Source organism: Molossus molossus, unplaced genomic scaffold (assembly GCF_014108415.1).
Source record: "Molossus molossus isolate mMolMol1 unplaced genomic scaffold, mMolMol1.p scaffold_m16_p_7, whole genome shotgun sequence".
In the NCBI taxonomy this organism is placed as follows: domain Eukaryota; kingdom Metazoa; phylum Chordata; class Mammalia; order Chiroptera; family Molossidae; genus Molossus; species Molossus molossus.
In genome coordinates, this window is record NW_023425401.1 from 17,221,663 (window position 1) to 17,245,869 (window position 24,207).

The window sequence follows — 24,207 nt, forward strand, 5'->3', positions numbered from 1 at the left end:
CAAATGTTCAGCTCCAGAGATTGTTAAAATAATGCTTTGTTATAGCAATCTCATTGTCCCTGTAGCTAATCACCTCCGTAGCACAATGTCCCTACCTAGATTGCCAGTGTGGTTAGATCTACATGTCCTCAGAACAGTTTCTGGATTCAGTACAAGACTGAAAATACACCGGCAGTAAGAACTGCTGTCAGGATTCAGATTGCTCCCTTCCAGCCATCTCTGTTTTCTTCCTCACTGCTGTCCCCTAAATCCTGTGAATTTAGGTATTTTAACTGGATTGTTGCAGGTTTGGTCAGAAGTCAGGGGAGTATGAGTTAAATGCAGAGACAGCTCGCCTCATTATGAACTGATGTCATGGCAGTACTGTGTTTTGGCATATTGACTCAGCCCTGGCCCCAAAACCGAGTGAGCCCTTCCCAATGATTGGGGTGGGGGTGGGGTGGGGGGGAACTGTGGTCACCAGCATCACTTAGGAACCAGTTGTAACTGAGGACTCTCAGGCCCCGCCCAGACATCCTGCCTCAGAATCTGCACCTTAACAAGATCTGTCAGGTAATGCCTAAACACGATTTTGAGAAACCTCTGTCTGAGAAATTTCTCCCCCATCAACTGTGAACAAACATGCACAGGCATCTGTCTAGCCACCTTTGCAATTTAACAGTTGAGTTTATTCAGTAGATGTTTCATTGTGTCCTTTCATATTCCATAGAGTAGGCTGAGGAGCTGTATTGTTTTGAGATTAAGGATTAAAAACGATACAGTGTTTAATTCATGTGATAACTGTGCTTGGAACAATTAGTTTGAAGATGCCGGCTAATTGACAGAGGTGTTGAAGAATTAATTAACACTTTGAGCCTTTAACATGAAAGGTGTCCTATAGAATTAGAAGTTAATATTGGTCTAATTGCCTGTTTTGTTGTGATGTTTTCTCATTTAAAAAACAAAAAACACATCCATTTATGTGACTGTTAATGTTTTTAATGTCTTAATGCTAACCTGCAATTAAACATGCCTGGTATTGCCTTAATTGCCTTAGAGTATCTTACAGTGACACCGAACCAAAAAAAATGTGATGCATTATCAAAAGCTAGAATATTTGATCAAATATATCAGCAGAAAAGCTTACTGCCTTATTTTTTCTTTACCCTAGAAAATGTAGCACCTCATGGCATTCCTTCATATCGTCGGTTACTGTGTGATTTCTCGGTGTTTGTGCCTGTACCAGTCACAAGAGATAGGCAATATTTTTCTGTTATAGGAACACAAATAAAGTTGACATCTTTTGGTCCTTAAATGCCAAATAGAGAACAAACATAGCCATTTACATGATACATCATTAAAAAAACATTTTGGTGACAGTTTCTCATAAGTGAGAGTGGGATTCAATGAAATTTCTACAAATGAAAATCCATATTTCAGAAAGTTTTCTTCTTTTGGTTTTTCATCACAGGCTCATATAGATAGAAAAGTAGGAATGAAGATACTTCTTGTAATGCCAAGATTGGGACATTCTTTGAATATAGTTATATATTTTAAGACAGATTACAAAGAATATTTTGTGTGTGTGTGGTTGGTGGGATCCTTCACACACATATCTGGATTTATGGGTTTTATAATCTGGATTGCCTAGCTAGATTGCTTATATTATATTTAAAAGATTCACAGTCAGATTTATTATTCTTTGAGACAAATTTCAGGATTTAATCTCTGAAAAGGAGCAAACAAAATTCCATACCACGTACTGTCGTCCCAACTTTGTCTAACTTTCTTGTAATTATTTTGTTCTTGTTAAAAAGACTAGATAAAAATCTATAAATGGCTGAACCAGATTTTATCACCACCTGCTTGAGGTTCTTGTCTTACCAAAGCAGAAGCATTATCTTTATATAAAGGACTGCTAAATTTATTTTTTCATTTATTCAGATTTATATATTTTGAGAACTTACCGTGTACCTGGACTGTCCTAGTTGTTGGGGTTAATAGCGAGTTATATATAGTCCTTGTTATCCTGAAAATTATTATTCAGTGAGGAAAGCAGATTTTTCATTCCGAAAGACGTATTATTATTACATGTTAGGTGACTTGAAGAAAAAGTATAAGAGGATTTGATTTCAAGTTTCTCTAAGGAAGTGATATTTGAGCTGAAATCTGAAAGATGAATAAATAAGAGGTACATGTCATTTATTATTGAGTCACCTGTTTAAAAGGATAAGCACATGAGAGGGATGGTATTAAATACCAGTTTTTTGGCAAATAAGTGGCAACCATGTCTCATGTGAATGGCTTTGTTTTTTGTTTTTCTCCAGGAGAAGCTGCGTCGGGTCAGAACTTGTTGACTGGCTTCTAGAACACTGTCCTTTCGTCCAGTGCAGATCTATGGCCAGAGGGGTCTGGCAGCTCCTACTGGACATGGGGATTATGTCATCAGGTTAGTAGCACATGTTTTGAAGGCACAGGGTCATTATTTTATTAAGCTACCAGACCAAAATATACTTGCTTTTATAAAGGATGTTACATTCTGGATGGAAAATTGTTTTTGCAGGTAAATATTTGCATTCTCTCTTTATAAATAAAGTGACAGACCATCTTTTGATTGTATTTTCCTCACACCTTTTGTAAAAATAGTTAGGTACCTTGCTGATTCATAGACGTCTGCCTATAAAGAATCTTCTGCTTGCTCGCCCCCCTCCCTTCTCTATCAAAACACTGCTCACAGTTTCTTTTTTCAAAATCAGTAACATCTTTAGTTGCCCTAAATGTGTGATTTACCTTGTTGTACATAGATTATCATCAGAATCTGATTTTATGAGTGGAATGTGTATGCCGTTTTGATTGGCTAAGTAATCATGAACAGTTAGAGAATGACCTATAAAAATTAGCTGTTTAAACCGAACAGAAAATTAATGTTAACTAGAAACTAAAAGGATGATAGATATCTCTTTCTTAGTTGAGCCTAGGGAATTGAAGAATAGGAGTCAAGTAATCTGATTTTTTTATTTAGCTCTATCACACAGGTGCTGGTTGGTCACTGTGAAGTCCTTTTTTCCATAGGTAATAAATATTAATGGCTAGAGAACATTATAAGGTTCAGAAAGGCATACCCCAAATCCCATTGTAGAAGAGTAAGTAGTACAGATGGAGATGTGGGTATAACCTTAGTGAGTTAATAATACCTAGCACCATCCGGTCGGTGTGGCTCAGAGATTGAGCATTGACCCATGTACCAAGAGGTCACCAGTTCGATTCCTGGTCAGGACACATGCCCAGGTTGTGGGCCCAATCCCCAGTGGGGGGCATGCAGGAGGCAGCCAATCAATGTTCTCTCTCATCAATGTTTCTATATCTCTCTCCCTCTCACGTCCTCTCTCTCTAAAATCAATAAAGGGAAAAAATAATATAAAATAAAATAAAATACCCAGCACCTGATACTCTTATTTAGAAAGTCAGTTACATACCTTTGAGCAATATTATCGGCTTGCTCATGAGGTTCAACAAAAACTTTTTGTGTTAATATTTTTGGAAGAGTCTCCAGGTCTTATTCTTTGAAAATGATGTTTACCAACCTTCATAGCATTGATACTTTGGGCTAGATAAATCTTAGTTGTATGGGGCTGTCCTGTACATTATAAAATGTGTAGTAGCGTCTCTTTCTTCTACTCACCAGATGCAATAGCACCCCCTAGCTTTGCCAACCAAAAATACAGCCAGATATTGCCAAATGTTCCCTGGGTGGTGGGAGGGGGGTGGGCACAATCGCCCTTGTTGAGAGCTGCTGATCTGGAACTCACCACCACATTCGATTTCTGCACCACTAAAGTAGTTACGTGTATTCTCTTGCTTTGGGACACGAAAGCAGTTTCTCCTCGCAGTCTTTGAATTACTATAGATTTCACCTGTCCCTAAAGCAGAAAAATGATGAAAGATGTGAATATGCTGATCAAAGCTTCAAGTAATAAAAACAGATTGGTCAGTAAATCCTTTTTAATTTACTGGGATGGTGAACATGAATCGACTTAGAACATACAATTATAGTCCTCCCCCTGGCTAATAATAATTAGTAGTGCTTTCAGTTTAGTACTTGGTTTATACTTTACAAAACTGATCCACACCTTTTTTCTTCCCAACAGTGGACCAGCATTTATACTTTCAGGACACCTATGTGTTCTATCAGTTTTCATCTGATGAATGCAGCTACTTGTACTGTGAATTTGAACGAGAAGAAGAATGGCAAAACGGTGTCAAACTGTTACTACAGCTTGTGCCTGTCATTCCCACCAGAGATGGCATCTGTGAACTGTAAGTCGATGCTATTTTGTTCTGTTGTTATATTGTTCTCACTTTAAGAATACTTATGTGTCTAGGGATGGTGCTTTGCCCTTTAAGATCACCATCTCCTTTAAAAGGTAATTGTTTTGCCCTGGCTGGTTTGGCTCTGTTTAGAGCATCGGCCTGTGGACCAAAGAGTCTCAGTTTCGATTCCGGTCAAGGGCACATACCTTGGTTAGTTTGGTCCGTGGTCAGGGCCGTGGGAGAGGAAACCAATCGATGTGTCTCTCTCACATCGATGTCTCTCTCTCTCTCTCTCTCTCTCTCTCTGTCTTTGCCTTCCTCCTCCTTCCCTCCCTCCCACTCCATCTGAGACTAAATGAAAAAATATCCTCAGGTGAGGATTGAAAATAATAATAATAAGTGGTAGTTGTTTTGCCCTGGTGGGTTTGGCTAAGCAGTTAGAGCATTGGCCCACTGACCAAAGGGTACATACCTGGGTTGCACTTTTGATCCTTGGCTCCAGTCAGGGTTGTGCGGGAGGCAACCAATTGATGTCTTTCACACTGATGTTTCTCTCTCTCTCTCTCTTTCTCTCTTTCTCTTCCCCCTTCTCCCTTCTTCCCCCTCCTTCCCTTCCACTATCTCTAAAAATCAATGGGAAAACATCCCTGAGTGAGGGAAAATTAACAAAAATAAAATAAAATAAAAAGTAGTTGTTTTATTCCTATTTCTCAGATACGAGTTTTAAATTAAAATAAATTTCTTAAAATTAAGTTAGCTATTAAATGACTTAACTGCCCTGGCCGGTTTGGCTCAGCGGTTAGAGCGTCGGCCTGCGGTCCTGAGAGACCCGGGTTCGGTTCCCGCTAAGGGCATGTACCTCGGATGCAGTTTTTCCCCGGCCCTGGTTGGTTGTGTGGGTGGCAGCCACTTGATGTGTTCCTTTCACATCGATGTTTCTCTCTCTCTCTCTGTTCCTCTCTCTCCCTCCCACTCTACCTGAACAAAAAAATGGAAAAATGTCCTCGGGTGAGGATTAAAAAAAATTAAAAATAAATAAATAAATAAATGACTTAACTATTATTCCATGTCTTGCCAGCCACCATGCTGCGTCTAATTTAAGTATGGCTGTATAAGTAGATGATCTAAATTAGGAATAAACATGATTTGGCTTGAGTTGAGAATAAAATAATAACTCATATCTTATTCACTACCCAAGTCGTGACTCTCCTAAGAAAGAGCCCAACAGACATTTCTGAAAAATAATCTGGAAGCAACATTTGGCAAATTAAAAACACATGTGTCATTATCACACGAAGATACGGAATCACTATCTGATTAAAATGAATTTAAATGAACTCATTAGGGAGGGTTTGGGGAAAAGGACTCGTCATGATACGGCGATTCTGACATGCCTTTGTTTGTCCACACCGTGGATGACGCGCTTCAGCATAGCGCATAGCAGATTAAAAATTTCAGTTAATAACTTTCACATAGTTACATTCCCATTTTGATTAGATTAGTAGGGCAAGTAGTATTATCCTCATCTCATGGGGAAGAATGCAAGTTCAGGGAGAAACACAACCATAACAAAGATAAGTTGCCCTTGTTAAAAAATGACAGTTAATACTGAACAGTTAATGCAGCTTTTGGAAAAGTAAGAGCATCAGAGTACTAATGAGACGTCGTGGTAATGGAAAGATTGCTTGTAGAGAACACATTTTATATCAGAAACTATGCTAAATGCTCTGGATTCATTATTTCATCTTCAGATGAATCCTGTAAGACAGTTATTACTATGTTTTCCTGTTTTGTACGTGAGGAAGCGCAGAAGTCCGGTAGCCTGTTCGGGGCACAGGTGGTGTCTGGGGTGTTTAGGGTTTGTGTGCTTGTCCGTGTCGCTCTAGCGCTCCTGCTTTTAACACCTGCTCCCTGGTTCCTAGGAGTCATGGGGGTCATTCTAGCTTCCCTCGCTGAGGTGGTACAAACGGGAGCTATAAAAATGTTAGATAGCCCTGGCCGGTTTGGCTTAGCGGTTAGAGCGTCGGCCTGCGGTACAGAGAGACCCGGGTTCGGTTCCCACTAAGGGCGCGTACCTCGGTTGCAGTTTGTCCCCAGCCCTGGTTGGTCGTGCGGGTGGCAGCCACTCGATGTGTCCCTTCACATCGATGTTTCTCTCTCTCTCTCTCTTCCTCTCTCTCCCTCCTGCTCTATCTGAACAAAAAATGGAAAAATGTCCTCGGGTGAGGAAAAAAAAAAAAAATGTTAAATTGACTCTGAAATGGTTATGAGTCCACCACCACTGTTTACAGAGGGCCTTGCAATGCTAAAGCAAAACTCAAATATAACTCCCCACTCCACGAAGTACGGAAAATGCTCTGTGATATAATATGCTTTTAAAATAGGCCGGAAGTTTCCTGAGAAAAGTCAAGGAGCATTTCAGTAAACTTGAACACGCGTTCTAGGAAGGAGTGGCATGCTTTTTAAGCCAGGGGTGGCTGGGACTTGCTTCAGCCCTGGCATATTGGAGCAGCTCTTAACCAGTTCCTGTCCTGAGCACAAGGCGGAGCTGTGGGCATTGTCGCGGGCATCCCCCGGTGAACGGCGACACGGGCAACGGAAACCAAGCAGTCTTCATGCTGTAGCTCCAGTCCTTTCTCGTCCACGTACAGAGCAGATCGGAATGCCAGCGAGTGAGGTGACCTCGTAGGTGGGAAAAGCCTAGGTCTGTGCTAAGTTCACGAAACAAAAATGTTTTAAAAATTGGGGTCTTAATATTTATTCCAGATTATTTCCAGTCTTTTGTCACTGAGCATAGATGTCATGCCTCTAGAGTTGAGAATCACTGTAGTGTGCCTTGTCTTTCAGCACGTTTTTTCACGCGGGTGTGAACCTGTGCAGCTGGGAGTAGTAATTCCTCTGGGAACATATGGGCATTGGGAAGCCATGGACCTGTCTGTCCCATGGTATAAGCACTGACTATAAAAAGATAAAATCACTGAACCTCTGCAGGTCTCTTCTGGAGAGACAGAACATACATATTTTCTATAGCAGAACTATAAGCAAACTTCTAAGCTATAGTAGGATGTTTTGGGCCAGATTTTGGAAAGCCAAGGTTTAGGTAATCCAGACTTAGAATGAACTATAGTCAGAAAACAAAGGTACCTGGGGACACTGTCCTCTTTCAGTTGTCACAGCCCTTCCTGCGGTTTGATGCATATGATCCAGTCATAACTTCTGCTCTAATCAGGTGATCTCCATTCCTTCCGCCCCCCTCCCACACCCCTGTGTTCCCTCATGTCCATGGATGCTCTGCTTTCTCCATCTCTCCTGCAGAGTCTAATTCTACCCACTCCTCAAGGGGGAGCCCAAGTCCTACTTTGACTGCAAAACTTCCATGATGTCTCCAGTCCATGTCTGTGTTTCTTTTAGTAACTTATTGTTCTTAACTGTTTGTATCAGCATTTCCCCCACTTTTCTGTCATTATTAGTCCTATTCATTTGGCTTTGTTCCCCATTGCTTTCTATCCATTCTACTGAATTGCCCTCTAAGGTCTTGATTCATTAATTTAGGTTGTCCACCCACGAGCTGAAAACCCAGGATTGTGGTTCTTTGAATAACCTTTTTGATAATTGAAGGCGATCAAGGTCTGTCTGCCTGTGGAATTCTCCATCAGGGCTCGAATTCTCTGTCTTCTCTCTGAATCTCTTTAAAACTATGTGAGGAAACCACGTACTGTCTCTATGTAAACACAGCCTGTTCTGTGCAAAGGCATTTTTAAAAAGAAAAGTGGGTTTTTTTTCTCCACATTGAAAAAGTGTTTAAAGCAGGAAGGAAAATGGAGCTGCTGCAGGTTTCTAGGCTAATTTAAGGCAACACAATTCAAAATTCCTCTTCTATACAAAATAACTTTTCTATCCAAACTGAGCAGATGATTTGCAAGACGCGAGTGAATCAGTTGTCAAGGGTATTATCTCTCGGGGAAAAAATATCAGACACGGCACCTCATTCAGACAGAAAGCCCAGTCAAGTTGTCTGGAATGTACGTTGTTCTCGCTTTTTTTTTTAAATGAGGGGTGGGGGTAGGAATGCTGAAGGAACAGTGTAGGGAAGGGCAGCCTAATAATTCCTTCAGGACCAACGGGATCTTTCTCTCTAACACTGTGACTTGTTTGAGAATTTAGGCTGCAAACAAACTTTGCTGTTTCAATTTAGCCATCATTATAGGTGGGTGTGGGGTGCTCTGAATAGCCGGGTCTATGAACCCTGAATACATACAACTAAATTCTGCCCATTACAGGACAGTTAACATGTGCACCAATTTTCAAAGAGCTGTACAAAGATTGCTAAAATTAAACTCATGCCATATTCAGGCGCGCATGAAGAAGAGTGTAGCTGCTTCCCTTTTTTCTGAGCAGTCTGTTGTTTCTCCCCACATAAGCCTCCGTCCTGATGGGTAGCCAGAAAGAAGGAAAAGAAGCCCCATATTTTTAGATTACTCCAGTAAAATCATTGTAATCAATAAAGTTTAAAAGTCCCGTTAGTGAGCTGTTCAGCATATTTTGGTGAAAAGGCTGTCTCTCTGCACCTTCTCCCTGCTCCTCAGCAAGAGAGCCTGTGGGTATATGGTGAGTGGCGTGGGCCCTGGACCCTGGCTAGGAGGCTCTAGTGCCAGGGTGGGACTTTTCTGATCCTCACTGGTGTTGCCTGGTGGGTGGGCAGCCAGTTACCTAGCGACCCCTGAGGTGACCCAGGGGTACTCTGCTGAGCGGGGGGCTGGTGTAAGTGGGTCTTTCTCTCCTGGCTTGATCGGTGCCTGGCGGTCCTACCTGGCTGGTCTGCCCTCCTAGACGCCTGCTGGCGTTGCTCATGCTCCTGAGGGTCCGGCTGTGGCTTCCACAGACCCTTCACTCAGCTACACAGCCTCGGCTGGAACAGTTCCTTCTCACCTGGCTTTTCCTGATTCTAACTGATTTTAAAATCATCCCTGTTCATTGTTCTTACTGTTATGCGCATTGCACTAAATCGGCTGGTGTGCTAACATTCAGATGCCTCACTAACCAACTCTAGGGAATGCTCGGCTCAAGGAGTTAAGGTGGATTTCTGAGCGTCATGATTCCTTGCTGCAGAGAAGCGGAGGGGCACCTGAGGTAAAGGGAACAGTGTGTAGGGCGTGAGCGGGAAGGCTGGCGGCATGTTGAGGCAGCGCAAGGCAGTGTGGTGGGACTGGAGCAGTGAGGGGGCCTCACCCCGCAGAACTCGGCTTTGAGAGGGGTGGGAAGCGAGGCTCAGGTTGATTTCAGGGGTCTGCAAATCCATAGGGAAGCCAAGCATTACCTTTACATTGAAGAAAGAAAATGACTTGAGAGAAAAAGAAAAAAATGTTGCCCGGCCAGTGTGGCTCAGTGGTTGAGCATCGACCCATGTACCAAGAGGTTGCTGGTTCGATTCCTGGTCAGGGCACATGCCCAGGTTGTGGGCCCGATCCCCAGTGGGGGGCATGCAGGAGGCAGCCAATCCATGTTCTCTCTCATTGATGTTTCCCTCTTTCTCCTTCTCTGTTCCTCTCTCTTTAAAATCAGTAAAGAAAAAAATATTACTTGACTGTATATAGATATTGTTACTTGAACTCACAGTAAGATTTTGACATGTATCTGCTCAATCGACATATAGAGTTCGTGGGTCTGTGATCTGTTCCTATGTTAAAGCAATTCCTCCACTTTAAAAAAATGGGGAACAACAGACTTAGTCATTTTGCCTAAGCTGCCCAGCAGTGATGACAATAAATAATAGTTAACAGTTATATAGCACTTGCTGTATACGAGACACTGTTCTGAACATTATTACATATAATGACTCATTGAATGCAACAGTTTGACGTTACCTGCTGCTGTTCTGGTTTTCCAGAGGAGGGAGCTGAGGCAAGGCAGGTTACCTTGGCCGCAGCGATGTGAATCGAAGGCAGAAGCTGGAGCTGGAAATGACCTCTGTTAGTGGTGCGCAACCGTGATGCTTTTAAGAAACAAAGAGGTGTAATAGAGCTACTGAATCCGGATTGGGATAGAGAGTGATACATGGATATCAATATTTTTGTAATATTCTAAAAGTGAGGCTAATACAGACCAAGGTTGAGAAGCACTGTTTTATAAGTTCCCCTGTTAAATGATAGGAAATGTGAATGCTAATGAAATCATCTCAAAATACTGTGTCAAGAAGCCAGATTGATATTGTAATATAAAGTTTTTTTATCGAGCACGGTATCTACTGCCACTTGGCTGACACTTCTGAAAATTCCATAAATTTAGCTTCATAAGCATTTATATCTGGAAGATATTTCCTAGGTAATTGAGTTTGCTCCTTAGTTCTTAGGTGAGGAAAAGGGGCAGAGAGCGGAGGGTCTGGGAAAAGACAGCTGCTTGTCACCAACACTCTACCGGGTGACCGAACAGGCATTTACTGACTGTCAGTTGAGTAGAGTACTTAGCTTGGCTCTGTGAAGGACATGACAGTATGTAATAATGTAGGGGCTTTTGTGAGGCCAGCATTATTATGACAAAGTTCAGAAAAAGGTAACAGACCAATATAACTCATGAATATAAACAAAAAAAATATCTTTCACAACAAATATTAAATGGAATCCAGCAATGTATAAAAATGATAATACATCATGAAAAAGGGAGTTTATTCTAGGAATGCAAGGATGGTTCAGCATTCAAAAATCAATGTAATTCACCATATTCACAGTCTTTTAAAAAATCTTATATGATAAACTCCATAAATGCAGATAAAGATTTTGAGAAAATTCAATACTCATTCATGATCAAATATTCTCAGATAACCAGGAGTTTAAGGCAACTTCCTCGATCTGATAAAATCTATAGTTTACATCGTACTTAATAGTGAAAGACTGAATTCTTTCCCACTAAGACTGTGAACAAGGCTAAAACATCTCTTCTTATCACTTCTCTTCAACACTAGCCAGTACAGTAAGCAAGAAAGAGAAGTAAAAGTATACAGAGGAGAAGAAAAAAAGCTAACAGCATCTATCTCTGTGGGTAACATAATTATATACCCAGAAAATCCTAAAGAGTCTACAAAAATCTTACTAGAACTAATATGTGGATTTAACACAGTCACAGGATACAAAGTCAATATACAAAATTCAGTTATATTTCTATGTATTAGGACAAAAAAATAACCCACTATGTATTACTTAGGTATAAATGTAAGAAAGTGTGTGCAAAAGCTATATGCCAAACACTTCAAAAGTCAAATGAAATCAAGTCAAATGAAGACAAGTAAGTGAAGAACGTATCCACGTTCATGGGTTGGGAGACTCAATATTGTTAAGATGTTAATTCTTCCCAAACTGACCTATCTGTTCAATGCCAATTGTCTCCTGATCTATTGGCCTTACCACACCTGCATAATTATAAAACCTGCATTTGGAAACATTGACCTCCAAACGGGGTGTCCTGGAGCTCAGTCTTCAGACTTCTCTTTTATGGATGTGCCCTCACCCAGTCATGTATTTAATATCAACTCCACAGTGATGCCCCCCAAATTTATATCCCTGTCTCCCCAAGCACCCTATAGGCACTGACACCACCACCACCCACTACCCTGTCATCTCCGCTCCCTTTATTCTCCATATCTCCCCCAACTTTTCCTTTCCACCTGACATGTAGAAGTAACACGAGAAATCCACTGGCATCCTTAAATTCTGAAATGGTACTGGATCAACCCCTTCTAATTGGGGAGATCAACCTCAAGTATGCCATTCCTGCATCCCAGACCTACCCTTTGTACTTTTGACTTTCCTAATTAGATTTTCATTTTATGATCTTTGGAGAGGAGGAAATACTACATGAATAAACAAACATTTTTTTAGGACTTCTCAAAAATTTTTTTCACGATGGAATTTGGCAGTAAGTTTTGTGTTAGGATCATAGGTGAAGAAAAAGTCTATTTATCACTTTAAATTTTTTGTATAAAAGTTACTCTGAAACCAGCTGACCTTAATCTTTGCTATTACTCACCACGCCTTCTCCCAAGAAAACACGAAGTTCTCCCAAATTCCAGCTGTTTACACACAAGGCAGAGTGCTTATCTTTGTCATTGTATATCAATATTTAAGAGCAGTACAGGAATTTTAGTAAAAATTGAACTTTTAGGCCTGGCTGTGCTAGCTTTTGAATTATAGCTGTTTAATTAAATATTAAGAATGAATCCTAAAATCCTCAATATAAAATGTACAAAAGAGATATCAGTAATAACTAATTTTATTCAGTTTGAGATGAATGTTACTATATGCTCCAGACTCTTACTTAAACCTGTCACACTCACAATTTACCACCGTTGGATAAATTTCCTTTACAAGCATAACTAGTGGACTGATGCTGTGAAAAGGCATCTTCTCTTAAGAAGGTTTAAGAGGTGTCTGTATTCGTGATATCAAAGACCTCAAGAAACAATCCAATTCTTATTATTCTACCATCTCACTTTTTCGTTTTGTCATAAAATTTGCGTTAAGAAAAACAGAGCTGTCCAGAACGTAGATGTTATGGGAGGACCACGGGAGAGTACTTGAGTGTTAGCTGCGATGCCCTTCTTACCCTCTTGAGGTCAGTAGGTCTTAGATGTGGTAGAGATTGAGTCTGTGCTCCTTGAGGAACATTCTCTTTTGTGGTGTCCAGGACTTGCTGGCAATGATTTCTTAGAATGAAAAATTCCAAATCTGGCCCAGGAAATATTTCTGAAGGAGAAGTCCCTGAACACCGTTCCTTGCCTGACATTCAGCAGGTATGAAATGGACTCTGGGTGGTCCAAGGAGAAGGTGAACTGTGGCATCGTCGCCAGTTTAAATTTGTTTCCTTCTCAGCTTGGTGGAGGAGGGGCCCTCTCTCTCTCATCTTCTATTGGCTCTTCTTCTTCAGCAAACAAGTGGTTCTCTCAGTCATAATAATAAGAAACCTAACCTGCTGTTGGTCTTATATCTTCTTTGAGTTACTTCTTCATTCATCTCTTTTGCTTTACAGCCAGAGTGCATGGCCCTCAGCCTAAAACCCAGACTCTAGCAATAGCAGATGGAGCCTGACTGGTCTGACCTCGGCTTTATCTCTTGCCATTTTCCACTTGCATGTCCTGGTCATCCTGCCACAGTTCCAGGGCCATCCTTATCCATCAGAACCTCACCGTGGTATCACTTCTTCCAAGACACCCTTGACAGTCATAGATCAGACTGAGACTCTCGCTTGTGTTGGCAGAGTGTCTTAAAGATAGATTTTGCTAAATCCACTGGATATTAGGAATTTTTCACATGTTTATGTGCCGTGCATCTCCTATTTGTCGTGGGATCATGTTTGGAACGTTCCTGTATTGTCTTGGTTTTAATAGTGTCTGTGCCCTAGCATTTCACGAGCCCCTAGCAGGAGTAGTCCAAAGTCCATCCGAAAAGTTGTGCTTCTCTCAAGTCCCTCCAAACCGAACAGTCTAGGGCAGGCCAGCCTCAGCCTGGGTGTGGAGGGTTCGGAGGGAGGCAGTGGACAGGCCTGCCTGACATCCCCCAAGAGAGAATTCTGGCTCGAGGACAAGCATGTCGCCCACCTCATTAGTTCCTCTAGAGTATCTGTTTGGCACAAAGGTCGATGTGTAGTATGTACGTAAGATGCCTTCAGAAACAAATGAAAGCCCCCGAGACGGCAGTAATAGCACTTTCCATCCAAGCTGACCGAGGACACATTTCAGATTGTTAGATGGCTCTGTAATGGGCACCATCACGTGCCCAGCACAGGGCTGGCTGCAGGGGCCTGGAAGGTCATGAAGGACACCCCAGCTGCATTAGCACATGCCGCTTATGCACAGTCTCTGTCTCCTGAACAACTTGACTCCAGATATTGGTCTATTTTGTGGTTGTTGGGATGCACATAACACTTCTTGGATTTTGAGGCACAAATGTTTAAGGGTTGTGGGTTCTATCTCTTGTACAGAAGAGTTACAGCAAGCTTTATTTTTAAAAAACCTTATTGGAATAATAATCTCAAACACATCATACTCATTCTCATGAAGGAATTTTCACAGAGACTTCTTTGAACCTCTGCAGGGAAACCAGTTAAACCCACGTTGCCGGAGACAGTACTGGGACTGACTGGTACAGAATGGGTTCCATCGCCCAGACCATGGCACCTGTGTGCTGCCCCCTAAGGCTCTTCGCTGGAACTACCCACACTGAGGGGAGAGTTTGTGTTGGGAGACCTTCTTGGGTGGGGAACTTCATTTTCCTTAAGCATTTTGAATTGCGTAAATGGTTGTCAAACAATTGCCCAGGTTAGATACTGTCATTAAGTCTGTACTAATTATTTCTTCTTCTTTTTAAAAATGTTTTTACTGATTTTTTTTTTTTTTTTTTTTTTTAAGAGAGAGAGAGAGATAGAAACATCAATGTGAGAAACATCTATTGGCTGCCTCCTACATGTCCCCTACTGGAGATCAAGCCACAACTCAGGCACGTGTCCTGACTGGGAAGTGAACTGGGACCTCTCAGTCATTGGGACGATGCTCAATCCACAGAGCCACACCAGCCGGGCTGTAGTAATTATTTCTTAGGGAAAGATGAAAAGGTGGGGTGATAATTATGTTGCTGTTATTTAATATATTTTCAGTTACTGGTTCTTTGGTATTAGGTATAAAAGAATTATTCTTACTGGATTTTAGTGACAAAAAGATCACTGAAAGGAAGACCTGCTTCAGGGAGCAGGAGAATGATGGAATAACTAGAGGGAATAATCGTCCTTGAATGTAAGCAGAGACCTTCAGTTGCCTTGATTAGATAACAAGCTAATATCTTGCGCAGTGATACTCCTGGGATCCTAGTTCGTAGCTGAGCATTCCTTGAAGTTTAATGTATTCAGTTAATATAAAGGGTGTGGCAAAAGTAGGCTGACAGTTGTTCATATGGAAAATAATGCAGTGAATAATAATACAAGACTGAACTCTGTTTCATGTACCCACAACTGTAAAGCTACTTTTGCTCCACCCTGCATTCAACAAATATTTATAAAACGCCTCTTATGCCGGTTTGTACTCTTAAGTGTTGCAGATGTAACAATGAACAAAACAGACAGAAATCTCTACTCTCATGGAGGCTACAGTCTAGTAGGAAGGACAGAATTTTATAAACAGATTTATTAGTTAAAAGTGGAAAACTTGCCCAGGCTGGTTTGGCTCAATGGTTACAGTGTTGGCCCTTGGACCAAAGAGTCGCGGGTTCAATTCTGCTGAAGGGCATGTACCTCAGTTGCGGTTCGGTCCCCAGCCCTGGTCAGGGTTATGCGGGAGGCAGGCAGTCAATGTGTCTCTCTCACATCTCTCTTTCTCTCTCTCCCTTCCACTCTATCTGGGCATAAATGGAAAAATATCCTGCCATGAGGATTAAAAAAAAGGTAGATAACTTTATGGAGAAAAAATAAAGTAGGGAATGAGGACTATGGATATGGGCCAGGGAAGGCTTCAGAGTTGTCAGACTGGAGGGGTATGAGGAGAGGAGTCCTGTGGATGTCTGAGAAGAGGGGGACAGCCAGTGCAGAGGCTCAGGGCAGAAGCATTGAAAGCAAAGCAAGTGTGGCTGTAGGAGAGAGAAGAGGGGGAGAGATGAAAAACTACCAGGAGGCTAGATCCCGAGGGCTTCGTCTGCCACTGCACTGACTTTGACTTTATGCAGAAGAAGAATCATTTGAGGATTCTGAGCAGAGCAGGTGCATGAGCTCACTTACATATTAATAAGTCTACTCTGGGTCCAGGTAAGAGATTTTATGGCTGGACCACAGTGGTAGCAGTAGAGGTGGTAAAAAGTAGCCAAATAGGAGATACACCTTGAAGCCCATAGGATTCCAGGATGGATACAGTGTGGAATGTGGGTGGGCGGGTGTGTTGGGGGGGCAGGGGAGGAAATCAAAGATGACTTTCAATTGGAAGAATGGACTTGCCATTATTTAAGGTGGGGGAGGACTATGGGGAGGGCAAGATTTTTGTTTGTTTGTTTGTTTGTTGAGTGGGGACTGGGTAGAATGATGATATGTCCAGTTTAACAGTGAGAGGGTCAAGGGCAGAGGGCCAGAGGCTTCTGCCACTCCTGTGTCCTCACAACTGCACCCTTAGATATTGACCGCTAGAACTTACACAGCCATCTGCCTGCAGCACTAGGACTTGGGTTCAGGCTGGGGCTGTTGCTAAGCAGAGACCTTGAGAAGCAGCCAAGAGAATTTTTAAAGGGGTGTGCCTGTTGGGCAGGAGCTTCCTGTTGGCACAAACTCTCAAGGGTGGGTCTTCCTTCCTGGGGTCACTCCTCTTCTGTCTTAATGTCAACTTGTCATTGCCATTACCTGCCAATTCCAGCCAGGGTTTCTGTTTCCCTTCTGTAACCGCACTTGGAATTTCTCTCTTCCTCTCCTGTTCTCGGAGCAGCACGGCCCTCTTGGGTAATACATGGGGAAAACATGCAAGTATTGCAATTGATTTTTTTTTAAAAAACATGTTTTTAATTGATTTTAGAGAGAGAGAGGAAGGCAGAGGAAGAGAGAGAAAGAGAAACATCAGTGTGAAAGATAAACATCCATCGGCTGCCTCCTGAACGCCCCCTACCAGGGATCAAGCCCATAACCCGGGCATGTGCCCTGACTGGGAATTGAACCAGCAACCTTTTGGTGCACCAGACAACACTCAGCCAATGCAACCACACCTGCCAGGGCTGTAATTGACTCTTTTCCTTGTTTTACCTTACCCCATCTGTTTCATTATCTCTCTTGACCTGATACAGTCCTTTGGAATTCTGAGTTTCTTTCAGCGGTTTGTTGAAAAGACATTCGTGACAGAATCTGCGATAGTGCAAAATACCTCGTCCGATTACCTAGTCCTTCAGGTGTCTGCTGGGGTCTGAGAGACGTGACAGCGTGAGCAGCCCACGCCTCCTACGGACCAGACCGGACCGGACCAAACAGAGCGTAGGCACCCTGGCATGTGCCCTGGGGTCTCGGGTGCTTTCGGCACTTCATTTCCTGTCACGCCTGTTAGTCCCCTCAGCTTAATTATCTAAATTTGGTTTGGCGGCTTAGGTTATACAGGGTTACAGATCTCCCCTTAGTAAAACTTCATGTATAGGGGAACCTTGTGAATAGATCATTTTAATAATAAAGCCTATTGTTTGGTATATTCATTATCAACGTAACTTGCTTTTTAGGGAATATGGTAAATTATAATGCTCAGTTCCTACTGTTTTTATTGGGCAGGTCATTAGCTAATGTTCCAAACACTTTGCTGCACAAGTAATTAAGTTATTTGACAACATCCGCACTGTTTCTTACCTGTATCATGCAGGTCTTGTAAAGGGAGTAGTTAGTAACTCACTGCTCTGATTGAAAGGGCATGGCTTTTTTTTTTTTCCTTTCTTTCTATAAAACGGTTTAATAACATGTACAGAACAGGAAGCCAATGTCTGAACTGATCTGACTAGCTTTATTTATTTATTTTTTAAATCCTCACCCAAGGACATTTTTGCATTCATCTTCAGACAGAGCGGGAGGGAGCGAGGGAGGAAGAGAGAGAGAAACATCAATGCAAGAGAGACACATCGACTGGTTGCCACCCACACGACCCAACCAGGGCCGGGGACAAACTGCAACCGAGATACGTGCCCTTAGCTGGAACCAAACCCAGGTCTCTCTAGTCCTCGGGCCAATGCTCTAACTGCTGAGCCAAACCGGCCAGGGCTAGCTTTACTTTTCTCAAGGAGCTTCTTTTTAGCTCCCCTGTGGCCGGAGACGCCCTCCTGCCCCAGCAAGCTGGCACTGCAGCTGCCCACTGCAATTGGGAGATTGAAATCAGTCCCTGGGCTGCCTGCTGAGCACGCTGCCCTGCAGGACATCTCCAGCCCAGCAGCCCTTCCAGCTCCACCGAGCGGTAGGAAGGGATTCTTGTGGAAATACATCTGGGAGACAGTTTGATATATTCCACTGGCATTAGTTAATTTTTTTTTCTTGCACCAAACCAGAAAAAAAAAAAAGAATGCAGTTCTATAAGATTTGTTTTAAAAAGTAGAAAATTGTATACGTTTAGTACACCCATTTGTGCAGTGAAATTTTCTTCATGCATTACATTAGAAAGGTGATTTTCCTAAACAAACTGATCTTATACTGTATAATATGTTATACGTCTCGTGAGTTATTTAACGTCTACATTTTGTGTGTTTGGTTTCTCAGCTGGTCTGTGTCTCTTAAGAAAGAACAAAGGGCTGCTTCTGCTGTTTCCACATCAATCCTATCGTAGTATCGGGTCTATAACAGACCATTTTGTGATACATCTGTTTTGGTTGAAACTCAGATGTAGTGGAAAATTCATGATTCATATTTTCAAAATCTGGATGTCATTTAACATGAGGGGATTTTAGAACATAGCCAGCACATATGCACACCCACTTGTGATTCCTGCCCATATCTGTAAGCCTAGGGTGCCGGGGTCATTCTGTGGAGTCGTGTGGAGAACAACTCCATCTTCAGGATTTGGTTGGTGTTTTGTAAAGAAGTTTTTGCTAATTGCTTTTGGAGGAACAGTGGGGCTGCCACAGAGCAGTGTTCCCTTGGCCTGACTGATACCACGTTCATTGCTTGGGTACTTTGACTAATGTATTAAACAGTAATAATTAAACAATAATGTGTTAAACAGTGGGGAATGCCATGTACTCCCCATAACTTGGTAGATAAATTTGGCCACCCAAAGCTGAAGGGTAATTAGTTCTTTGTTTTTTAAAGGTCTCATCAGAAAATTGAAGACTCAGAAGAAAGCAGTGATGAAATTCTTGCTCGTCTAACGTCTGCGGTAAGGCCATGCATGTAATTCCCTTCCCAGGGGTGCAGAAGCAATGAATCTAGGATTTTCGAAGGGAGGCATTTGGGCAGTGATGTAGAGACACTTGCCCTGTGGCTGCTCATCATTATGAGAGGCACCATGCAAGGCAGAAGAAGACAATGGCATGGACTTTCTATACTTGATGCAGCCGTTCCTGCAAGATCATAGATATTCCTGGTGGAAAATTCCTGCAACCTTAGTGGAGGCACAATATCTGACTTTTTAAATACAGTATGGCTTAAACTAGGGAAAGTTGTTACCTGCTGCACAAAAAAAGAAGATTTTTTTCATTAGGAAAAACAAAAAATGAATTACCACAGCCAACAAAAGGTCAGGTTGTTGGTTTTTCATGTACTAGATTGCAACATTTTCACTGTGCTTCTTAAAGCCACGAATCAGAGTTGGTAATGCCTTGCTGGTTGAAGAAAGGCTAACGCCCATCTTCATAGAAAAATCCAGCTCTTGTTGCTAATCATGGAGCTTCCGTTTGAAGGGCTCTAGCATTCCTTCACACAAAATCTTTTTTTTTATCCTCACCTGAGGACATTTTTTTTTTTCCATTTTTTGTACAGATAGAGTGGGAGGGAGAGAGAGGAAGAGAGAGAGAGAGAAACATCGACGTGAAAGGGACACATCGAGTGGCTGCCACCCGCACGACCAACCAGGGCCGGGGACAAACTGCAACCGAGGTACATGCCCTTAGCGGGAACCGAACCCGGGTCTCTCCGGACCGCAGGCCGACGCTCTAACCGCTGAGCCAAACCGGCCAGGGCCCTTCACACAAAATCTTTATCCAGTGGCTTGACTTCCTGGAAACTTTTCCAGCTTTACCAACAATTCTTTCATTTTGCTTTAACTGTATTATTAGAATGGCAATTGCTGAAAATCATACTGGATTGAGTTATATGTATGGGTGAAACTGATCTTATGCATACATTTTTATACACCAGGTTGGCATCTGGGCACAGCTTGCGAGTTAAAAGTTGTCTTTCCTACTCTTCTTAAACATAGCTTAGAAAAGTAATTTTTTTTTACTAAATACAGTGATCGCTAATGTAAAACTTCATGTGAAATGGGATCTTGACAGCATGGTAAGAAGAACTAGTTAGCATGACCTCTGCAGCTTACTTTTATCTTTTTTTTATTGAAATATAATTGACATACATAATTATATTAGTTTCAATAGAATGATTCAGTATTTCTGTATAGTGTGACATGATCACTACAATAAGTCTAGTTAACATCTGTCATCATACATAGTTACAGAATTGTTTTTCTTGTGATGTAAATTTTTAAGGTTTACTCTCTTAGAGACTTTCAAATATACAATACAATATTATCAACTGAAGTTACCATGCTATACGTTACCTCCCCTGACTTATTTATTTTATAATTGGAAGTTTGTACCTTTGACTCCCTTTACCCATTTTGCTCACCCCTCACCCGCCTCTGGATAATATTCCATTATATATATACACATACATACATATATATGTATATATGTATGTATACACACACACACACACACATTTTCTTTATCCATTTATCTGTTGATGGACACCAGTTGTTTACATATCTTGTAAATAATGTTGGGGGCACAGATATTTTTCCTAGTTAGTATTTTCCTTTTCTTTCAATAAATTACCCAAGTATGGAATTACTGGATCATTCAGTAGTTCTATTTTTAATTTTTTTAGGACCCTCCATACTGTTTTCCGTAGTGTTTGCCCCAATTTACATTCCCACCAACAGTGTACAAGGGTTCCCTTTTCTCCACATCCTTGCCAACACGTGTTATTTCTTGTCTTTTTGACAATAGCCATTCTAACAAGATGTGCAATGATATTTCATTGAGCTTTTTATTTGCATTTTACTGATGATGAATGATGTTGAGCATCTTTTTACATACCTGTTGGCCATCTGTATGTCATCTTTGGAGACATGTATATTTAAATCTCCTGTCCATTTTTAAATTGGACTGTTGTTTTGTTGTTGTTTGTATTTTTGTTTTTTTTGCTATTGAGTTGTATGAGTGTGTGTGTGTGTGTGTGTGTGTGTGTGTGTGTGTATATATATATATATATATATATATAAAATTTTTTTTGGATATTAAGCTCTTAGATATATGATTTGCAAATATTTTTTTCCATTAGTAGATTGCCTTTTCACTTTGTTGATGGTTTTCCTTGATGTGTAGAAGCTTTTTAGTTTGATGTCATTCCACTTACTGATTTTTTGCTGTGGTTGACTTTGCTTTGGTTTTAGAACCAAAAAAGTCATCATCAAGACTGATGTCAGTGAGGTTATTTCTTATGGTTTCTTCTAGGATTTTTATGGCTTCAGGTCTTACATTCAAGTATTTAATCCATTTTGAGTTAATTTTTTAATATAGTTTAAGATAGTGATCCAGTTTCATTCTTTTACATGTGTCTGTCCAGTTTTCCCAACACCATTTGTTGAAGAGGCTGTCTTTTCCCCATTGTATATTCTTAAATATTCATTGTCATACATGAATTGATCATATAAGTGTGGGTTTATTTTTGGGCTCTCTATTCTGTTCCATTGATGTATGTGTCTGTTTTTATGCTAATGCCATACTGTTTTTATTACAATAGCTTTGTATTATAGTTTGAAACAGAATATGATGCCTCCAGCTTTGTTCTTCTTTCTCAATATTTCTTTGGCTATGTGGAGTCTTTTGTGATTCCATACAGATTTTAGTATTTTTTTTGTTCTATGTATGTGAAAATTGCCATTGGAATTTTGATAGGGATTGCATTGAATCTGTAGATCATAAATTTTAAAATATGGACCAAAGAAGAGTGCCTAGTGTGTGTAAAATCCTTAAAAAGGCACTCACCATGGACCAGGTACTGTGTTCAACATTGTATATGTGTAATACACATTCTGTTAAACTTACAACAGCCCTATGAAATAGGTGGGATTATCTCTGTTTTATAGATATGAAAGCTTGTGGAGGTTAAGTAATTTGCCCCAGGTCACCCATCTAGAACAGAACAAAGCTAGGATCTAAACGTAGAATTTTCTACTTCCTAATCATCTTCTCTTAACTACTAGTTTGGCTCAGTGGTTGAGCAGCGGCCTGCGGACCAGAAAGTCCCGAGTTCGGTTCCTGCTAGGGGAATGTACCACAAAAAAAAAAGTAAATAAATAGAGTAAACTACTATGGTTCATTTTTTATAATGTAATGCAGTTTTAGGGATATTTTCAGAAGCACCAAAGACCTGTAAGCTGTGGTTCCTACAGCCTTACCGGGAAGACAAGTAGATTTTAAAAGTTAACATATAGAGTGATTGGCAGTTGGACACCAAAAATTGTGGTGTGTAGGTAGTAAATTCAAGAACAGTAACAGAAAGCTTCATTGAAGGGACTGGACTTGAATTACTATTAAAGGCAGGATTTGAACAGGCAGTGATTAGGAGGATGTGTATTCTAGCCATGGGATTTATTGCATGCAGACAGAGGAATGAGAAAGAATTAAAATCTAGTGAGTAAACCCACCTGATTAGAGAAAGTCCTAGTTGAGAAAAGTGATGAAGTAGATGTTTAAGAAAGATGATGAGCTGGAAGTGAGGAATCTGGCTGAGAGGCTGATGAAAACCATGGTGGTTTTTGTGGGAACCAAAACAAAACAATTCAAAAAGTAACGCAAACATTTTTTAAAAAATCAATAGGACTGGTCTTAAAGGCAGAGGAAGTCAGATGACTAAAGTTATGAGTTTGCATGAATAAAAAAGTGATGATACTGTTAGGAAGTTGAGTAAAATATGTGGAAGGAGAGATGATATATTTTTGGACATACTGAATTAGAGGAGATAGGAACATAAAAATACTCGGGAAGCACCTGGAGATGTGAATCTGGAGCTCAGAGAGGTCAGGTCTAAAGTTATGGGGATGATACAGAGAGACTGAAGAGCAGAGGGGAAGACAGAGTCTTGAGTAGCGGGGCACTGGGGGGGTGTGAAAGACAGCGAGAGGAAGTGGAAATAACTAACGGTTTATACCATGAACGTCAAATTCAAGAAAGCCTCTACAAAGGAGGGATGGATAGCAAAGTGTTTGCTACGTATTTGATTGAGATAATCTTGAAAAAATCTCCAAGCTAAAAGACCAAATCAACTTAGGTAAGGTGCAGAGTAGTGGTACTTAGGAATGAGAACAAAGGGCAGAGGAGAACATTTCATCTCTTCTATTGGCCCAGAATAGTGAAAATATCATTAAACTGAGATTGAGGACCTTGATTCTTAATTCTTCCAAGTATGACCTTGGTCAAGTTGAGTAGCTAGACTAGACACTATGTTCTAAAATGTCTTCAATCATTGTATAAGCATTTATTAAGGGACTGTTGTGCTTCAGTCTTCATAATGCAGTCGTTCCTGCTGACAGTTGTAGAAAAACTTGGTTACGTAGATGCTAACACCCTGCAGGAAAGAAAATAGTTGCATACCTCACTCAGGGAACAGTTCTCATCTACTGCGACCCAGCGTGCATTCACAAGGAAAGCACCGTGACATCTGTAACGCAGTGCTAACCTGCTCCTCAAGGGTTTGTGTGTTTGGGGCAGTGGCTCCCAGCAATACCATTCACTGTACGGCCCTCTGTGTTCATCTCTTTTTATTCCAACATGGGAGTTTGGGGATGAGATAAACCAAAGAACTTATATGCATATATGCATAACCAATAGACATAGACAACAATCCTGTTGGTGACGGGATCGGGAGGAGGGTGCCTGGGGAGGAAGAAGGAGAAACATCTGTAATAACAACAATTTCATTAGTAAAATTTAAAAAAAAACACAAAACATGGTAGTTTTGTAGGTGCTGTCTTAAAAATATCTTCATTTCTTTAATCCCAATAGTTTATTTCTTAGTCCCAGTTTAGGTTTATCAAGGGAAACACCCTGTCATCTAAAGAAAATAATAATCCCTGAAATTCTACCCTGGAAGAAATCACAAGTGTCTTTTCATATTAAAGGAACACGAGAAGATCGTGCATGTGTAGAAATAAAAATGTCTTTA

General features: G+C 41.1%; 1 protein-coding gene across 2 annotated transcripts in view; it reads left to right on the forward strand.

Moving 5' to 3' along the window:
• Positions 1–24,207, forward strand: part of RAPGEF5 (Rap guanine nucleotide exchange factor 5) — a 232,836-nt gene that overhangs the window by 49,680 nt on the left and 158,949 nt on the right. For both annotated transcript variants that reach the window (XM_036247514.1, XM_036247515.1), the window contains 3 exons: positions 2,307–2,428; positions 4,128–4,296; positions 19,072–19,138. In XM_036247514.1, the coding sequence (XP_036103407.1) occupies positions 2,307–2,428; positions 4,128–4,296; positions 19,072–19,138 (358 nt within the window). The remainder of the gene's footprint in view (positions 1–2,306; positions 2,429–4,127; positions 4,297–19,071; positions 19,139–24,207) is intronic.